The sequence below is a fragment of the Adiantum capillus-veneris genome, chromosome 10, assembly GCF_014529385.1.
Source record: "Adiantum capillus-veneris isolate H3 chromosome 10, ASM1452938v2, whole genome shotgun sequence".
NCBI lineage: Eukaryota > Viridiplantae > Streptophyta > Polypodiopsida > Polypodiales > Pteridaceae > Adiantum > Adiantum capillus-veneris.
The window spans coordinates 9,083,810-9,099,821 of NC_140940.1; the positions used below are offsets into that span (position 1 = coordinate 9,083,810).

The 16,012-nt window shown below is 42.8% G+C and overlaps 1 protein-coding gene across 4 annotated transcripts; it reads left to right on the forward strand.

Annotated features, from left to right (window-relative positions):
* The first annotated feature begins 1,418 nt into the window (after positions 1 to 1,418).
* On the forward strand, positions 1,419 to 5,084 carry LOC147448419 (uncharacterized). Of its 4 annotated transcripts, none has more exons than XM_086521036.1 (3): positions 1,419 to 1,772; positions 1,854 to 2,855; positions 2,947 to 3,276. In XM_086521036.1, exons 1-3 carry the CDS (start codon positions 1,584 to 1,586, stop codon positions 3,145 to 3,147), a joined length of 1,392 nt encoding a protein of 463 aa, XP_086377162.1. In that variant the 5' UTR covers positions 1,419 to 1,583; the 3' UTR covers positions 3,148 to 3,276. The 4 variants fall into 4 exon arrangements, with proteins under 4 accessions (XP_086377162.1, XP_086377164.1, XP_086377163.1 ...); XM_086521038.1 differs by lacking the exon at positions 2,947 to 3,276 and adding an exon at positions 3,460 to 3,805 and having other exon boundaries at positions 1,421 to 1,772; XM_086521037.1 differs by lacking the exon at positions 2,947 to 3,276 and adding an exon at positions 4,582 to 5,084 and having other exon boundaries at positions 1,422 to 1,772.
* Positions 5,085 to 16,012: the final 10,928 nt, after the last annotated feature.

Below are 16,012 nucleotides of genomic sequence, written 5' to 3' on the forward strand. Positions count from 1 at the left end.
CTCCATGTGGCATTTGAACATTTTTGGATTTTAATGTATGCATATGAGAGTGCCTCCCCACTCTCTCACTTCATAGTCAAGGTAGAGATCTCTCTTTCTCTCTCAACATTGTGTACAACAATGAGACACTTGAAGTTGTTGAGAGCTTTAAGTACCTAATTGGCCTTGAGGTTCCATCCAATCACAAGTGGCATGAATGTGCTATGCATCGTTTGGAAGCGGGAAAGAGAGCATTTTATGCATTTGAAAACATGTGTAATGCGGAAACTATCAAGTAGTGTGGGGCGGGAGCATCTCAAAGTATACTTGGAAAGAGTTTGAGAATGTCCAAAAGCCTTTTCTTACAAACTTTCTCCAAGTGAAACACAAACACTATATATGCTCCTACTTCTTGAGCTGGGATGTCTTCCAATTGAGGTTATGGGCATGGAAAGGGTTGTGAAGTACATGATAAAGATGCGTCAAAATCCCTCACATCGACTTCCTACAATTGCATGGGAAGCAAGCAAAAAAGTTCAAAAGACGCATAAAAGCAAGATCTTGTGCACGGGATGGATGAAAGACATAAAGAAGTGGTCTGGGAGATGGGATGCATTAAACTTGCGACATGATGCTTCAATTGACTCTCAAGTGAATGAAGCTTTTCTACAACACCAATGTATTACAGCTTGGGAGAAATCCGATGGGTCACGCTTTATACATTACACCACCCATATTGCCCCCAACTATAAAACCATGTTCTTCGTTGAAAGAGAAAACTGTACTTACACATACATGCTTGAGCCTATCCCCTTGTCGTGGCGATACGCACTATTGCACCCATTCGGCTTAGCTCCCATTTCCTTCGGTGCGAGATAGGACGTTTGGGCAATGGAGGAGAGTCAAATCGACTGTGCACATTATGCTCACTGCAAGTTCGAGAGTATGAGTACCACACTACTAGAATGCTCAGCTTTTGGTCACATCCGAACTTGCTTCTCTCGCATTTTCAACCATAACTTAAACCTACACACTTTCCTCTCCCAGCAAAAGTGTGGACTCTCCATTGCGACTTTCATCACCACAATTTTGGAGCATCGAGAGTCACTCATCAACCATACACATACTACATCACATGTAACTTTAATCCCATAGGTCATATTTGACCTCCGAGAACGATAATAAATCTCTCTCTCTCTCTCTCTCTCTCTTCCTTTTGTAGGCCGTCTTAAATATTTACCTTGTTTATTTTCCATTGGGATACTTTGTTGAAGCATGTTTAATTGTGTAAATCTTGCACGGCAAACGTGCAAGATAAGCTAAAGGCTAGGGCATTTACTACTGCCGAATAACGTTGTGAAGGTACAAGGGCCCATGTAAGAGCTAACTTATGCAATAATGCAACTTCCAATTCTGCATGTAAAGGACTCTCTCTCTTTCTCTCTCTCTCTCTCTCTCTCTCTCTCTCTCTCACACAGAGACTCAGAGTCTCGCTGGCGCGCGCGCACACGAAAACTCTCCAATTTGCATCACGTGCCAGCTTGCTCCTCTTATTCATGCTGGCCGCTGTCTAATTATTATAAGCTCTTACAGCTGATCAGGGCATGAAGCTCCTCTGTAGTGTTTGCGAAAATGCAAAAGCCTCCATCATTTGTTACAGTAATCAAGAAGCTCTTTGCTCATCGTGCAACAGGCGGGTACACGCTGCAAGAGATCAACTCGTGGACTGCCATCAGCATGCTCCCCTGCTCTTCGACGAAACGTCAGAACGAGCTACGTGCGACATCTGCCAGGTTTTGGCCTATATGCGACGTATGATTCAGCTGTTTATTAAATGGAGTACTGTTGTAATACTTGGGCTTGCATAATTTCAGGAGAAGCCATCATTTTTCTTCTGCATTGAGGATCGAGCTCTTCTTTGCAGAGAATGCGACGACTCCGTGCATTCGGCCAGTGCGCTTGCAGCCAAGCATATGAGATTCCTCTTGACAGGCATTCAAGTGCAGGGCATGAGCCCCATGAGCGGCAGTCCATATTGTAGACAAGGCAAGAGCCCAGCAAAGCAAAGTGATTTAGTTTCCAAGAAGGTGGAGCCCGTGCATGGCGTTGTAGCGACCGAGGCGACAACGGATTGTAGGCACGAAAATCATGAATGTTGCAACGAGAGATCTGCAAGTGGAGGAAAGCTTCCATCGTCCGACTCTAAATCATCACGCGGAAAACGAAGCGCAGCATTAATATCATCAGCTCTAGGCGCAGTTGATCCCAGAAATGGTGCAGCAAAGTCTCTGAGAAGCTTATACACATTGACAAAGGATGGCACTTTAATTTCCCTGAGCTCTAACACGAATCATGTTACGCCTTACAAAGACTCTGAGTGCAGAAAGGAGCCTGCTGCGGCCTCCATTGCTGAGACTAAATTACATGAGCCTAATACAACAATCTCCATTTGGAGGATATCTGCAACGGGACAGCTGCGGGCGCCCTTCGTAGCCCCGGTGTTGAGTTTCATACAATCATCCCGGACTGGCTCCACCCTTATGAGAAGCAGCAGCTCCAATGAAAGCAGTTCCAATGACAGCAGTTATAGTGTGATTAAGATGCCCGTGGCCGTCGACGACGTTCCAGACGATAGCAATATGAGCACCAGCGCAGGCGCTGATCTCTTGCCTGAATCAAAGGGATCGAGGATCATGATCGGCGAGCATGATAGCAATATGAGCACCACCGCAGGCGCTGATCTCTGGCCTGCATCAAAGGGATCGGGGATCATGATCGGCGAGCATAATCGGGGTCCTGCACTGCAAGACAAAGGTCTTTTTCGTGTGTGCCAATATCATGACGTTTGTGGTCAATCTTCATCAGACCCCATTGAGGTACTATAATTCATAGCATTAGTAAAAAATTCATGTATCCACAAATTAATTTTGAACCAGCTTATTATTTTACTGCTTTGGAAAATTGGAGGGGGGACTCGGGAGTCGGGAGTCGAGAGACAGACTCAGGCCACGCGGCGACCCAGGCACTCGCGAGTCTCGTCCCTTGATTTCAATTCTGTTGTACTGTCGCTGTCCTATTGGCAGGAATACTGAATTTGTCCTATTGCTCATAATTTTCAAAACCGGCACCAAGGATAGAAATAGGCTACAATTGGTAAAACGAGGGTAAGAGTGAGCCTATTCACCTAGCTTGAAAATAAGCACAACCCAACTCTCTCTCTCTCTCTCTCTCTCTCTCTCTCTCTCTCTCTTAAAGTGTGTAGTAGATGGCAAATATATGTAAGTAAATTGTCTCTACATTTTTTTTAAACCAGACAAAAAGCGGAATTTTATATTAGAAAGAGACAAAATTGGAATGACGCCAAGGCATTACTGGTTCAGATATGGGTTGAATTAAATTGTCTCTACATTTGTGAATAGCTTTTCTTGGTGCGCCTTTATTCTCCATAACTGGGCACCCCATCACTTTGTATGATTGTAGAGTAATTGGGTACAAGGGCACTCCAATAACAAAACCAAAAGGCTTAGGGCTAGGTCACATGGACACCGTGCTTGAGCCTCTGGAGTCCGGTAGCCGAAGGTTGAGTTAATGCAGTCAAAGCAGTGGTCAAACACTTCATAGAGTAGCGATCAAACGATGACGGCTTCGAGCGTTTGACGGTTTTTGTTCCATGGTAAAGCATTTCACAGATTTTTAAGCTGCTTTTCCACCATAAATTTGAAATCATGGCTAGCCTCCAGTAAAGGTAACCTCGGAGTGGGTTGTAACCTCCCCCAGAATTTTGTAACCTTCTTTCTTATCTAATACATTCCCAAAGCTTTTCATGGAAAAAAAAAAGGTAACCTCGGAGTGGGTTGGAGGCCATTCCTCACGCAACCTAGTCCTTAGGGAGCTTGGACAAAAGACATCATGAATCAATTATGTGTTTAAAGAAGTAGCATAGCCACGTGTCTTTCTTTGTTGCATAATTGCTTTTCACATATTACAACCATTTCTCGATTTATAAACACATCTAAGGATATGCTCCTAGAATAGAATAGAAGTTTACGTCAACAATTAGAAACAATGACATAATATAATTGAGAGCAAAATTATACGCTTGCTTAAATGTAGTGATCACTAGCACTGTAGTCTGCCATAAGAGGCTTCATCACTTGAAGATGGGTGGTGCAACATCTCGTAGTACTGGTCCAACAAAGGTCGTTGCTAATGTGGTAAGGCAATGCATTTTGTCGATTTTATTTTGAAAGGTTATCTCAGAAAGATTAAAATCTTTTAGGATGGAGTTGAGGGTTCAAATGACAAAGAGAATAATAGATGCAGGCTTAAAGTTGTAATTATTAGCAGGAAGGTTTAGAGTACAAGTGAGGATAAATTGCATGTAATTTTAAGGTATCTCTAAAGTTTTCTTTTGTCTATTTTTGTAACATTAATGCCGAAGAACTATATTAGATAGCACCATGTCTTAACAATTTTGGGTCAATTTATTCAGCTAGTATCTAGCAAAATTTATGTAATAGATCTTTCATCTACAAAGCTCTAAAGCCCAAGATTTTTTCCCAACACTGATTTTTTTCCAATACTTCTTTTTTCCTTTCTTAGGAAGGTGATGCATCCATATTTGGCTTACAAATTGAAGAGCAACCTTGGGCATTGGAGCTCGACTTCATGGATGAGCACAAGCTTTACCACTCTGAAGAGAATGCATTTGAATTCGATCATGAAATGTGCACCTTTCCCACTGGTGCATTCAAGTGGGTGTGAAGGGGTGGAAACCAACAATGTAGGCTCCACTACCTCTAGCCCCGTGAGCCCTACAGTTATTTGTTCAGTAGCCCCAATCAAGCTCATTATTTGGTTCTCGCTTGCCAAGCCCAACTTTGGTAGTGGGCATAGGTGGTCCCTTGTTTGCATGGCCTTTCACTCTCTCTTGCACATACATTGCACTTATAGCCTTTTGATTGAACACCACTCAAACCTTGTTCACTTGGTTCCAATTGTGTTGCACCTATCAAGTTTTATTGCTATTGCTTCGATGATTTATTGTTTTCATATAGATTGTTACTTGTCTCATAATTTATTTGGTTCTCATACAGATTGTTACTTATTGCATATAGATTTATTGTTTTCATGTTTGGTGTGCACGAATGAGAGTAGATAGGACCAAATGAGCGTGCCTCTTCTATGAGAGTGTACCTCCTGATATTAGAGGTAATCCCTACATGCCAAGAACCTAGGGTCTCCTCCCACACTAGGTGGTCGGACACCTATTGACCACACACACCACACCTCCCCCCTCAAGGAGAAAAAGATAGACATTATTTTACAAGTTTTGGCTAAGAATGGAATGAGAGACTAGGGCCGACTCCAACGCCTCATATTGGGGGAGTGGTCATACAACGGCTTAACGAGACGACTAGGGGCTGAGTGGACTTGAACCAAGTTGGGGACTAAGACTAATAGCATGACTGAAATCTCGCTCATGCAACATCATTAGGTCAATATCCCAATGTGAACGGATGAGACGAGCAATGACTAAGGGGTTTGCGTCATAACAACAAGAACACGATGTTTTTTGTGACATACATCTCTCCACGAAGGAGTTGGGTGTGATGGTGTTTATTGAAAATTTGCTATAGGAAACAAAACCTAAGAACTAACATTATCGTCCAAAAAAAAGTGAATATCGAGTATACTTGGGCTTATGTCTCCATTGAAATAGTTAGGCCGTGACTATAACGATTGCAGTGCGACCAATAAAACCTTGAATGCATGAGCAGCAAGCTAGGGCAACGACGGCAAGGCCGTCTGAGAAGAAGCAAGAGGATGTTTTGTGATGCCTTTTGCAAGAACACAAGCATCTGGCTTGTGCTTGCCTGAATCCAAGCTTCCAGCAGAAACCGCAAGGTTTTTCACGGTAGTAGCCTCTTTCTGGCGGTGATCATTGATATCTAGGTTTCCCTCACAAGGCATAGGTTCTTCTCCGATGCTTCCTCTACACGATTTGACAGTGACTGCCTGAAGTTTACAGATAGCCAAGTATTGTTGCTCCACTGCAAAAATAGCCACACCAGTGCTTCAAAACTGATGGGAGAGGGCTCTCCGTGGAATCTACACCAGCTGTGGCAGAAGACGTGCTTGTCGTCTGCAATCCCATGATAGCTCCTCATGCTCCAGACTGTGGTTGAGCAGAGGTGGCATACAGCCTTAGTGACGGCTTGAAGAGGTCAGTGCTGGCTGAGGGTGCTGCCATGAAATTGGTGACGGCAGCTATGGAAACGCATGTGGGGCTGCGGTTTTGCATCCTTGAAAGCCATGTTAGAAGGTGGTTCTTAAAAATCTTGGCAAGAACCGCAGATAAGCTCTGCAAGAAATGAAAAAATATGCAACAAAATGGGACTGTTGACTATTCTTTTAAAATATGTGGACATCGCCTGCCAGTGGTGATCTAGGTAGCGTGCATCAATAGAAATGAAAAGCAAGAAAAACATAGCACAATCTGAATTGCATGAGGGCAAAGCGTAGCTAGCCTACACCAAAGGGAAACGCCATGGGTACAGAAAGGGAAACCAAGAAAAGATCTGAAAGAATCAAGAAGAGAGCGAAGATGTGCCCGTCTCCTCCACCAATGTGATGTGCACGAATGAGAGTAGATAGGACCAAATGAGTGTGCCTCTTCTATGAGAGTGTACCTCCTTATATTAGAGGAAATCCCTACATGCCAAGAACCTAGGGTGTCCTCCCACACTAGGTGGTCGAACACCTATTGACCACACACACCACAATATACATTGTTACTTATCTCATAAAACATAATTTATTTGGTCTCTCTCTCTCTCTCTCTCTCTCTCTCTCTCTCTCTCACACACACACACACACACACACACACACACACACACACACACTATGAAAATCTCCAAGTGTTTACCGTGTTGTTTTATCGCGTTTTGTAGAGAGAAGGTGTAAATTCAATGAGAGAAACAAGAGAGAGGAGGGCGGGGTTTTTTTTTGTGTTTAAAGTATTTTCGCGACTTTATCCGCTATTATTACCATGCTCATTATCGTCGTTATATCCGCTGCCCAAATTTAGCCCCTAAACTTTCAAATTTTGGTGTTTCCCTCCTCTCAATAAAAAGTAAATAATATTGTATATAGTTTTCAAATATAAAAAAGAAGAGAAAGAAAGAGAGAGAGAGAAAGAGAAAAAGGGGCGAGAAGGAGGCGGGGGGTATAAGGCCCGGTTCAGACGCTGCGATGGAAATGCTTCCCACAAGGGCGTCTAAGCTGGGTGGCAAAAGCCTATTTGCTGCAGCAGGTATCATCTTTCTCCGGGCCTGCCATTTTTCTTCCGGCACCCCCCCCCCCCCCCCCCCCCCCCCCGGAAGAGCTGTTGGCCTCTCTCCACCTCTCTCTGTTTTTCGCTCTTCTTTCTGCAACATCATTCAGACGAGGCGGCGGTAGACCTACAGAAAGCCTTTCTTCCTCCAGCCTCGTCTGAACCCAGCCTAAGATTACACTTGGTTACAACTAAAATAATCATTGTCAATTGATTAACATAATTGAGCATATTCTCAAATCTAAAGAGAGGAAGAGGAGGGAGAGAGAGGTGAATGGATTACACGACCAAAAAAATTCATAACTACAAAATGTTTATGAATCATCTTCCAAAAGATCTCTACATGAAGCATCATCCAATTCTATGCCCATGGCTCCTAAATCAATAAAGAGAGAAATGGAGTTGTCATTTGTGGATGCATTGCCAGCTTCATCATCTTCGAGTTCGTCATCCTCCATCTCATCATCTTTATCATCATGACAATCATCCTCGCTAAGACTAGCTTGTTGCCGCCGGACTTGATTCATCGATCTCCCTCTCCTCTGTTTCCACCTCATCCAAAGTCAGAGGTGGAAGAGGGTCGAAGATAGTCTCCACTTCATTAGTGGAAAAAATGGTTCTCTCTGGAGGTGTTACGGGAATTACTGGCCAAAGTTTTGGTTGGTGGATTGTTTGGATATAGATGACCTATAAAATAGAAGCTCAAAGTGAGTAACATTGGTATAAATAATGCTACAAGTAAATGAGAATAAAAAAGGTACATTTCACTCACCTGCTCACAATTGCGCGATAAAACTAAATTTTCATACCTCCCTGTGTGATGCACACTAGAGTCCACCATGTAGAGGCCATTCTCATGTCGTCTAGACACATTTGCAAATCACTTGCACTCAAAGATGAAGCTATGAAAGGTTCTAAAATTAACCTTTAGTATCCTTTCAATAGTTCTGCAGTACCTGGCTTCATCACTGCCTATGTCAAAGTTGCCCATGATGGCACATTCATGGTGGTTCTACACTCTTCAATGTGGCGCATAAGAAAGTGGCGACCCTTTGACCACATAGAGTTAAAGGAAAGGCACTACAAAATAGAAAAATATGTTAATTTACCAACTACATATTAAAGATAATTTCAAGAAATAGCGAGACAATATGGTTTAGGTATATGAGTACTCTACCTTTGGTACGCAGCCTCGTGCATATTCCCATTCTTTGTTAGTGATGTCTTGTCCACGCACTTTTGCCTCAGTCATTCTCTCATGAATCCACTCTACACTAATGAGATCTAAGAAACATGCAAGGTGTCTAGGCACTACGGGTGCCCTCCTTCCTCCATGTGCTTGTTTCCATGCTTCCCTCTCTTGCAAACGCCTGGCCTTTGCCACGGTCCACAAGTCCACCCACTTGGTCATAATCTTTGCATTGAGAATGCAAAAGTTATCGACCACTCGGGATAGATTCATATCCATGTTAAGTAGTTTCCCCTTTCCACTTGTCAAGTGTGAAGTCATCCTTGCATCTTTCTCGTTTGACCACATGCGAGGCATTGAAGGATCAACTTGTGCCAAATACTCTGATATGTAAACAAATGCCTCTTGAATAATCCACCCTTCGGCCATACATGCCTCTGGTTGAGACCGTAGCCGCACAAAATCTTTGAAAGTATTTAAAAACCTCTCTAAGAAGAACATCCATCGTGCGTGCACTACTCCACATATAGCTATCTCCTCCACCACGTGAACCAAGAGATGAATTTGACTAAGAAAGACCGATCAAGGAAATGTATCTTCAATGGCACACATAGTTTCTATTGCTAGTGTTTGAGCAGCAGGGATAGCATCTATTTCGATTTCCTTGGAGCTCACAAATCTACAAGAAAACACACAAGGATACACTAAGTGCTAGTTGAAATTATTATGTACATAAAAAAGGTGTAGTTGAGTGGAGTCTTGTGGTGTATCTTACTAGCTCTCCGAATTTAAGAATAGTGTCCCTGACTTTCTTGTCCCGACATATACATATACTCACCGACAGAATGATGTGGCGCGTACGAAAGTGACGACCCTTTGACCACATAGAGTTAAAGGAAAGGCACTACAAAATAGGAAAATGTCTTATATCAAATACATAGATAAAATCAAGAAAAAAAAAATCAATATGGTTTAGGTTTATGAGTAGTCTACCTTTGGTATATAGCCTCTTGAAGAAATCTCCGATAACAATGGCAAGAAAAGGAGGTGTCTCTAACTTCTCTTTGGGAATTCCACCAATAACAATGTTCTTGGAACGTTGCTCCCGCTCCTTCAATTCCTCCACATGCACATTCTCAACATTCTTTGTTTGAACCATAGCTTGTCGCTGAGTGAGGAATTAGGAACCACATTGTTACCACATATATCATCTCAAGACTTGTTTGTGCATACATTTTTCATGTCGCATACATCCTGGCCCATGGTGTCAAATTTCTCCTCTTTCGATACATGGTCATGCTCTACTTTGCTCATGATCAGTCAAGTCCACAAGAGAGCGTTTTCATTCCTTGACTTCCTCTTCAAGTTGCATCAAACGTGTTGTTTGCATCTCAAGTGTCCTCTTGAGATTCTGATTCTCAAACACAAGTACCCTTAGTGTGCCATTCTCCATTGCAAGTGGTCGTAAGTCTTCACCTTGTTTGTTTACGGTCTCTTGCAACGATACCAAGTATGCCATGATCTACGAGATTTTGGATCATTTTCCACCATGGTTGTGGACCTTGGTGAAGAAGAAGAACCCTTGCAAGTGCCGGAAGACATTGTATGTAAAATAAGAGATGAGATTCAACTTTCCTGAACCTTTTCACTTTGGAAATGCTACTACAAAAGCACCTTCCATAACTCTAAAAAAATTAAAATTTACATCAATGTATAGAGGGTGTTGTGCTCTTTGATTGAGGCTATAGATCACCCAAATCGGAGTTCAGATGAAGAAGTTATTATCAAAAGACTAAACTGTTGTCTACTAGGTCAAAAACGGTTTTTTGTTGAAGGAGAGAGAGAGAGAGAGAGAGAGAGAGAGAGAGAGAGAGAGAGAGAGAGAGAGATGGATAGAGAGAGAGAGAGAGGGAGAAAGAGAAAGAGAGAGATAGATGAATAGAGACAAAGAAAGAGAGAGAAATAGGGATATCTGCGGGTAGAAAGAGATAAATAGAGAGAGAAAGACAAAGAAATAGGGAGATAAAGAGCAATGGTTGTAGGCAAAGCAACCAATTTGTGGTGTGCGCAGTGCGGGTATGCTTCTGCTTCTGTAGAGTGCTATGAAAAAGACCTTCTTTACATGACACCGATGGAATCTAGAAATTACTTTCTACTCTCTTCTCCTTAGCTTCTCTATCATTCTCTCTCTCTTCCTATCTCTTTCTCCCCACGGAATAGGCATTAGGTTGGACAACTTTCAATGGTATCGTACCTCAGAATGGAGGCAGGTATGCAATGTGCAAAGTAATCCCTCGAACAAAGAGCTGCTATGAAGAGATGTTGCACAAGAAGCATAATAAAGAAGCTCTTCTTCATAGAACTCTACAAAAGTAGGAGCACTCTCACACTGTGCACAAAACAAAACGATGGCTACATTTGCAACCATAACTCTTTATCTCTACTCAAAACGATGGCTATATTTACGGTACGTATTAATAGATGAGTGAGTAGGGGAGAAAGCTAAATCTCATATTGCTCTTTGTAATGTAGATGTCAAATGAGAGACCACTTGGTGGGGAGCAACCATCTGGCTCTTCTTTTGGTTGGTTCACATCCTAGTGGCTCCCACCTAGGGTGGACATCACCTCCATTGGAACCAAGTCTTGAGGTGGTGAGAACAAGCAAAGAAATAAAGATTATTTCTAGCTAGTTAACCCTAAACCATGAGTGTCATAGGTTTATTTTTGTTATTTGCAGGCATGGCCATCCTACACTTACTCTACTCAGGTTCCTCCACCGGTCGTAGTTCTAGACCTACAACGGGCTCTCTCTTTATGAGACCAATACCTCCGTTTGATGGAGGGATTGTTTGGCCGCAACAACTTGCAACCTACAGTCTTTCTTTGCAGTCCACACCATGGGGAGTCAGGGAGGGACTCCTTTCATCCAGAGCCTGACACTGACGATACCTTAATCTATGGCCCCTTCTTATCGTCCTACTCCCCTTCCATCATAGGGTTCCACTCCCATGGCACCACAAGGTACTACACCACTCCATTCCACTCTTGCTTTGCTAGAACACCGTCGACATACTTCCTCTAGCGATGCGCCTCGATGCTCTTCTGAAGGCAGCGAGCATTGGGAGAGATGAAGCGGCAGTGGATCTTGTGGCTTCGCTTGTTTTGCTAGTGGAGACGGAACGGAGTCCCCTATTTCAGAGTGTGCCACCCTTGACGTTGAGGATGAGGATACTAATACACCCCTGCTAAGACACGATTGTACGCTACTACAGGGTAAAATATGGCGGAAAGGTGGACTTTAGTACAGCACAGGAAAGGGCATTCCGATGCCATCTTCAGATTCTTATAGATTTGATGTATAAGAACTGTTTTGTAAAGTTTAGAGACCAACTACTCGATCATGCACGCTACATTAAGGACGCGTTGAATGTGTGTGTGTGTGTGTGTGTGGGAGAGAGAAAGAAAGAGGGGAAGGGAACATGAGAGAGAGGAGAGTGAGAGAGCATACCTAGATCTCCCTCCTCTCCTCTCATGTGCGTGTGGGAGAGAGGGAGAGGGGGGGGGGGCAAGATTGAATGTGTTAATCATGTCATGAGGATATGCTAAGAGTATATGTTAGCAAAAAAAAATCCAATTGGGAAGATTATCTCCCTACTTTAGAGCTTGCTTACAATAGTGCAAAGCATGTTATGACTAGATTTAGTGCTTTCATGCTTATGTATGATTTTCAACCTAGATTACCAGTATTGTGGGGTTGATGACTAAAACCTTTTAGCAGGTCAAAGGCTTTATCCAAGATCATATGGATATGCTGAAACTTGCTCATCAAAGCGTTTACATAGGATAGATATAAAATGTATGTTGATGAGAAATGCCGACAAGTAACTTCGTTCATGGAAGGAGAAGAGGTATTTTTATGTGTGCCAAAACATTCAAAAAGTTTGAAAATTGGGCCAACACCTAAATTATCTCCCAGATATTGTGGACCTTTTAAGATACTCAAGCAAGTTGGGGATATGGCTTACCAACTTTCTTTACGTGTGCACTCTCTTATTGACCCAGTTATACATGTAATTCATTTACATAAACGCTTATAGGGGGACAACAATGTCATTGACCAATAGATTTTGGTTGATTTCATTGAACCTTCAACCTAGCCACATGAATTCAAGCTCATTTTAGACTATCATGATGTACGCATTCATCATCATGTGTGTGGTAAAGCATTAGTTAATTGAAAAGACCGCTGACCGAAAGAAGGTGGCACTTTGGAAATCATTAGTGTTCTTAAGAAGAAATATCCCACTTTTTTTGGAGGATGAAAACACTTTTCCAAGGAGAGAGTAATGTGAGGCCAAGGTCTAGTGTACGTGAAGTGGCTCGGAGGTTTCCTACACATAGGCATGTACTTCACAATCCTTGTCCTTAAATTGAACCCATGCTTCTAGCAAGGAGTGCACTACAACACGGCATGCAAAAATCGGCGCAGATATCGACAAAATAAAGTTAGTTTTAAAACTAAAACTCACTGAAATAGGCCTCGAAAAAGACGTCGGTTTTGGGATGTCGGTATAAGTACGGGTATACTATGCGTCGAAATAAACTATGAAATGAGCGTTGGAATATGCAATGAAATAACCACTAAAAATTGTAAAGGATATTTCAACGCTTGTTTCGAAGTGTATACCGGCGCGTTTATCGTACTCTACACCGATGATCAAACCTGCGAACTTTTTTTGGGCAGAGAGGGTTGGGAACGATGCTGCATGTACTGCAACAAAAGAAAACAGTCCTCTCTACCCAAAGAAAGAGTGTACAAGCAACCGCACTCCACCTACAAGCTGACGCTAAAGCGCAAGTGTATGGCAATTAGCAAAATTTTAAGAATAACATAACCACAAAATCAAAAGCTTGATCATGGCATAACGGCAAAAAGATTTTATAACCATAATTAAAACATGAGTCGAAAACTGCAAAACCATAAACATAACCTGCTTGCCATACCATAAGCATTTCAATAATTTAAAGCATATGTATAGTACTTATAAACTCACGTCGAAGCGGGTCGTAGCCTCCACTCCCTAGATGTGACGCTCTAGCAGACTCCACAACGTACTCTAACTCCATCTCTCTGCTGCTGAAATCTCTCAGGATTGTCTTGTGTCTCTCGTGCAATCCCCGCCCACTCCTTAATGTCCAACCATGCCGGCTTGGGACTGCCATCATTGTAGTTGTCTCTCACCTCTCATCGACGGTGTGACATTGTGGGCTTTGCCACGCTCAAAATCTAGGGGTTTGAGACTGGATGGTACCCCTTTGTCGGCCTGTACTCTCTGTGAATGGCCTCGACGATGTAATTCTTTCTTTCAAGATCAAGGGTATCCCAATCCTCCATCACAAAGTGACCAAACTAAATCGTACAGAGCTGTCGAATCCTCTCTCGCATGGCCTTTCCGACCCTATCCGCCACAACAGCCCCATCCCTGCTCTTGTACACCTTGCTAGGATCATGCACATGTGATCCCCAAGGTGTACGTGGTGTGCCAATCGGTGAACTATCTACTGAAGAGAGTGGTGACGCTCTTTGGTGGTGTGGACGTACGGTAGAACCGCTACCACAACAACCATCGCCTCCAGAACGATGCCTACCTCGTCTCAAGGATGAACCAGCCGTCAGTGTAGGTGGCACACGAATCCTAGGCGTAGGGGGTACACTAGACTGAGGTGTGGGGTCGCTCTATGTAGGGACCACACTAGTCCTAGCCGTAGGGTCGTCCGTAGTAGGTCTAGAGGGACCTCTTGCCCAAAGGTGTTGTGCCATCGCAATTTGCTCTAGTGTGAACTGAGACAAAAACGAGCCCATCTGCTCGAGTGACATGCCGATCAAAGTGACAGGAAAACTAAAACTAGTCTCATCGTCATCGGCCATGGATAATCATACACAAATAACACCCATAAAATACGTTAGTTTATAGAATAAATGCTAAATCAATACAAATAACAAATCAATGAAGCTGCAACACAAATCAACGAAGCTGCAACTCTTGTCTGTACACACAGTTGCATTAGGGCCACTGGTAATAACTTTGAACCAGAGTGACATCAAAGATAAACATATCAAACTTTCTAAAGCTAATCTTCAAGATGTCTTGGATGTAGCCAAAGTATGTGTGTGTGTGTGTGTGTGTGTGTGTGCGTGTGTGTGTGTGTGTGTGTGTGTGTGAGAGAGAGAGAGAGAGAGAGAGAGTAGGATAAAAAAAGCTTTTCAATCTTGCTTTCTTTTATAAGAGTAAAAATAAACAACCATTACAACAACCCAAATCTTTATTCTCATCCAGAAGAGCAGTTACAGATATCTCAAATAGATAACTAAAAACTATACAAGTTATGGAGAGATGATGACTTCCTTTTCTTGATGCATTAGAGGTAGAGAAAAGAGAGTCCTGTTACCTGCCACCATCACCCACAAAAAAATAGTCAAGTTAGTCTATAAGGTGGAAGGCAGGTGTCAGTGGATGCTCTTACTTGTTATCGATGTCACTCTATCTCAAATAAATAAAAAAGGAAACAAAAATTTACACCATCTACACCTGGTTCGAAGGGTCCATGGATGCTCTTGGGTAAAAAGTGTGCAGCCTTTTTGCAAAAGTAGGTGTTTGTCTTTTTTGGGTGAGATTCTTGAGCCTTATATAGAATCTCTCCTACTTGACAACCTCCAAGATTTTTTTGTTCGTGAAGAGGAGGGAGTGGTGGGTACTCAAAACAAGGGGAGTGGGGGGTCAGAAAAAAAGGGGGTGGTGTATTAGATTGTGAGTAGTGGGGTATCCTCTAGACCCAAGAAAAGATCACATGCATTTTTGTTTTGATTCAAATTTTTTGTAAGGTTTGGGGGGTATGAGTAAAGTACCAAAAATTAGAGCTTTTGGGTTTGTTTCCATAGGGGTTTTTTTGTTGAGAGAGAGATCGAGAGGAATGTACACACACATGCATAAACAAAGAACACACACACACACACACACACACACATTGAAGAGGAAAAGAGAGAGAGAGAGTCATAGGTTCAAAATTTAGTTCTTATATTTCACTACAAGAGGCTATTCATATTAGCGACACTCACACAGCGACGCTCAAAAAAAAAATTCCCGGCGTCGCTATGAACGTCGCAAATTTCTTTGTAAATTTGCGACGCTCATAGCGACGCCGATTGGGCTAAAAAAATAACAGAGAGCGCCCAAAAACTCACATCTCAGATCTAAGTTTTTCGGCGCCCTCAAGCAAGGAGCAGGTAACGCTCTCCCTCTCTCTCTCTCTTTCTTCTCCACACACACACACACACACACACACACACACACACACACACACACACACACACACACACACACACACGAGGAGAGGAAGGAGAGCCAGGTATGCTCCTTCCCTCTCCTCACTCTCATGTTCCCTTCCCCTCTTTCTCTCTCCCTCTCTCTCTCTCTCACACACACACATACACACACACACATAGTG

Bases quoted from the DNA above. Each gene is read 5' to 3' on its own strand.
- LOC147448419 (XM_086521036.1), top strand. From the start codon at position 1,584: ATGAAGCTCCTCTGTAGTGTTTGCGAAAATGCAAAAGCCTCCATCATT. The intron at 1,773-1,853 runs GTTTTGGCCTAT...GCATAATTTCAG, and splicing joins CTACGTGCGACATCTGCCAG to GAGAAGCCATCATTTTTCTT. The intron at 2,856-2,946 runs GTACTATAATTC...GGAAAATTGGAG, and splicing joins CTTCATCAGACCCCATTGAG to GGGGGACTCGGGAGTCGGGA.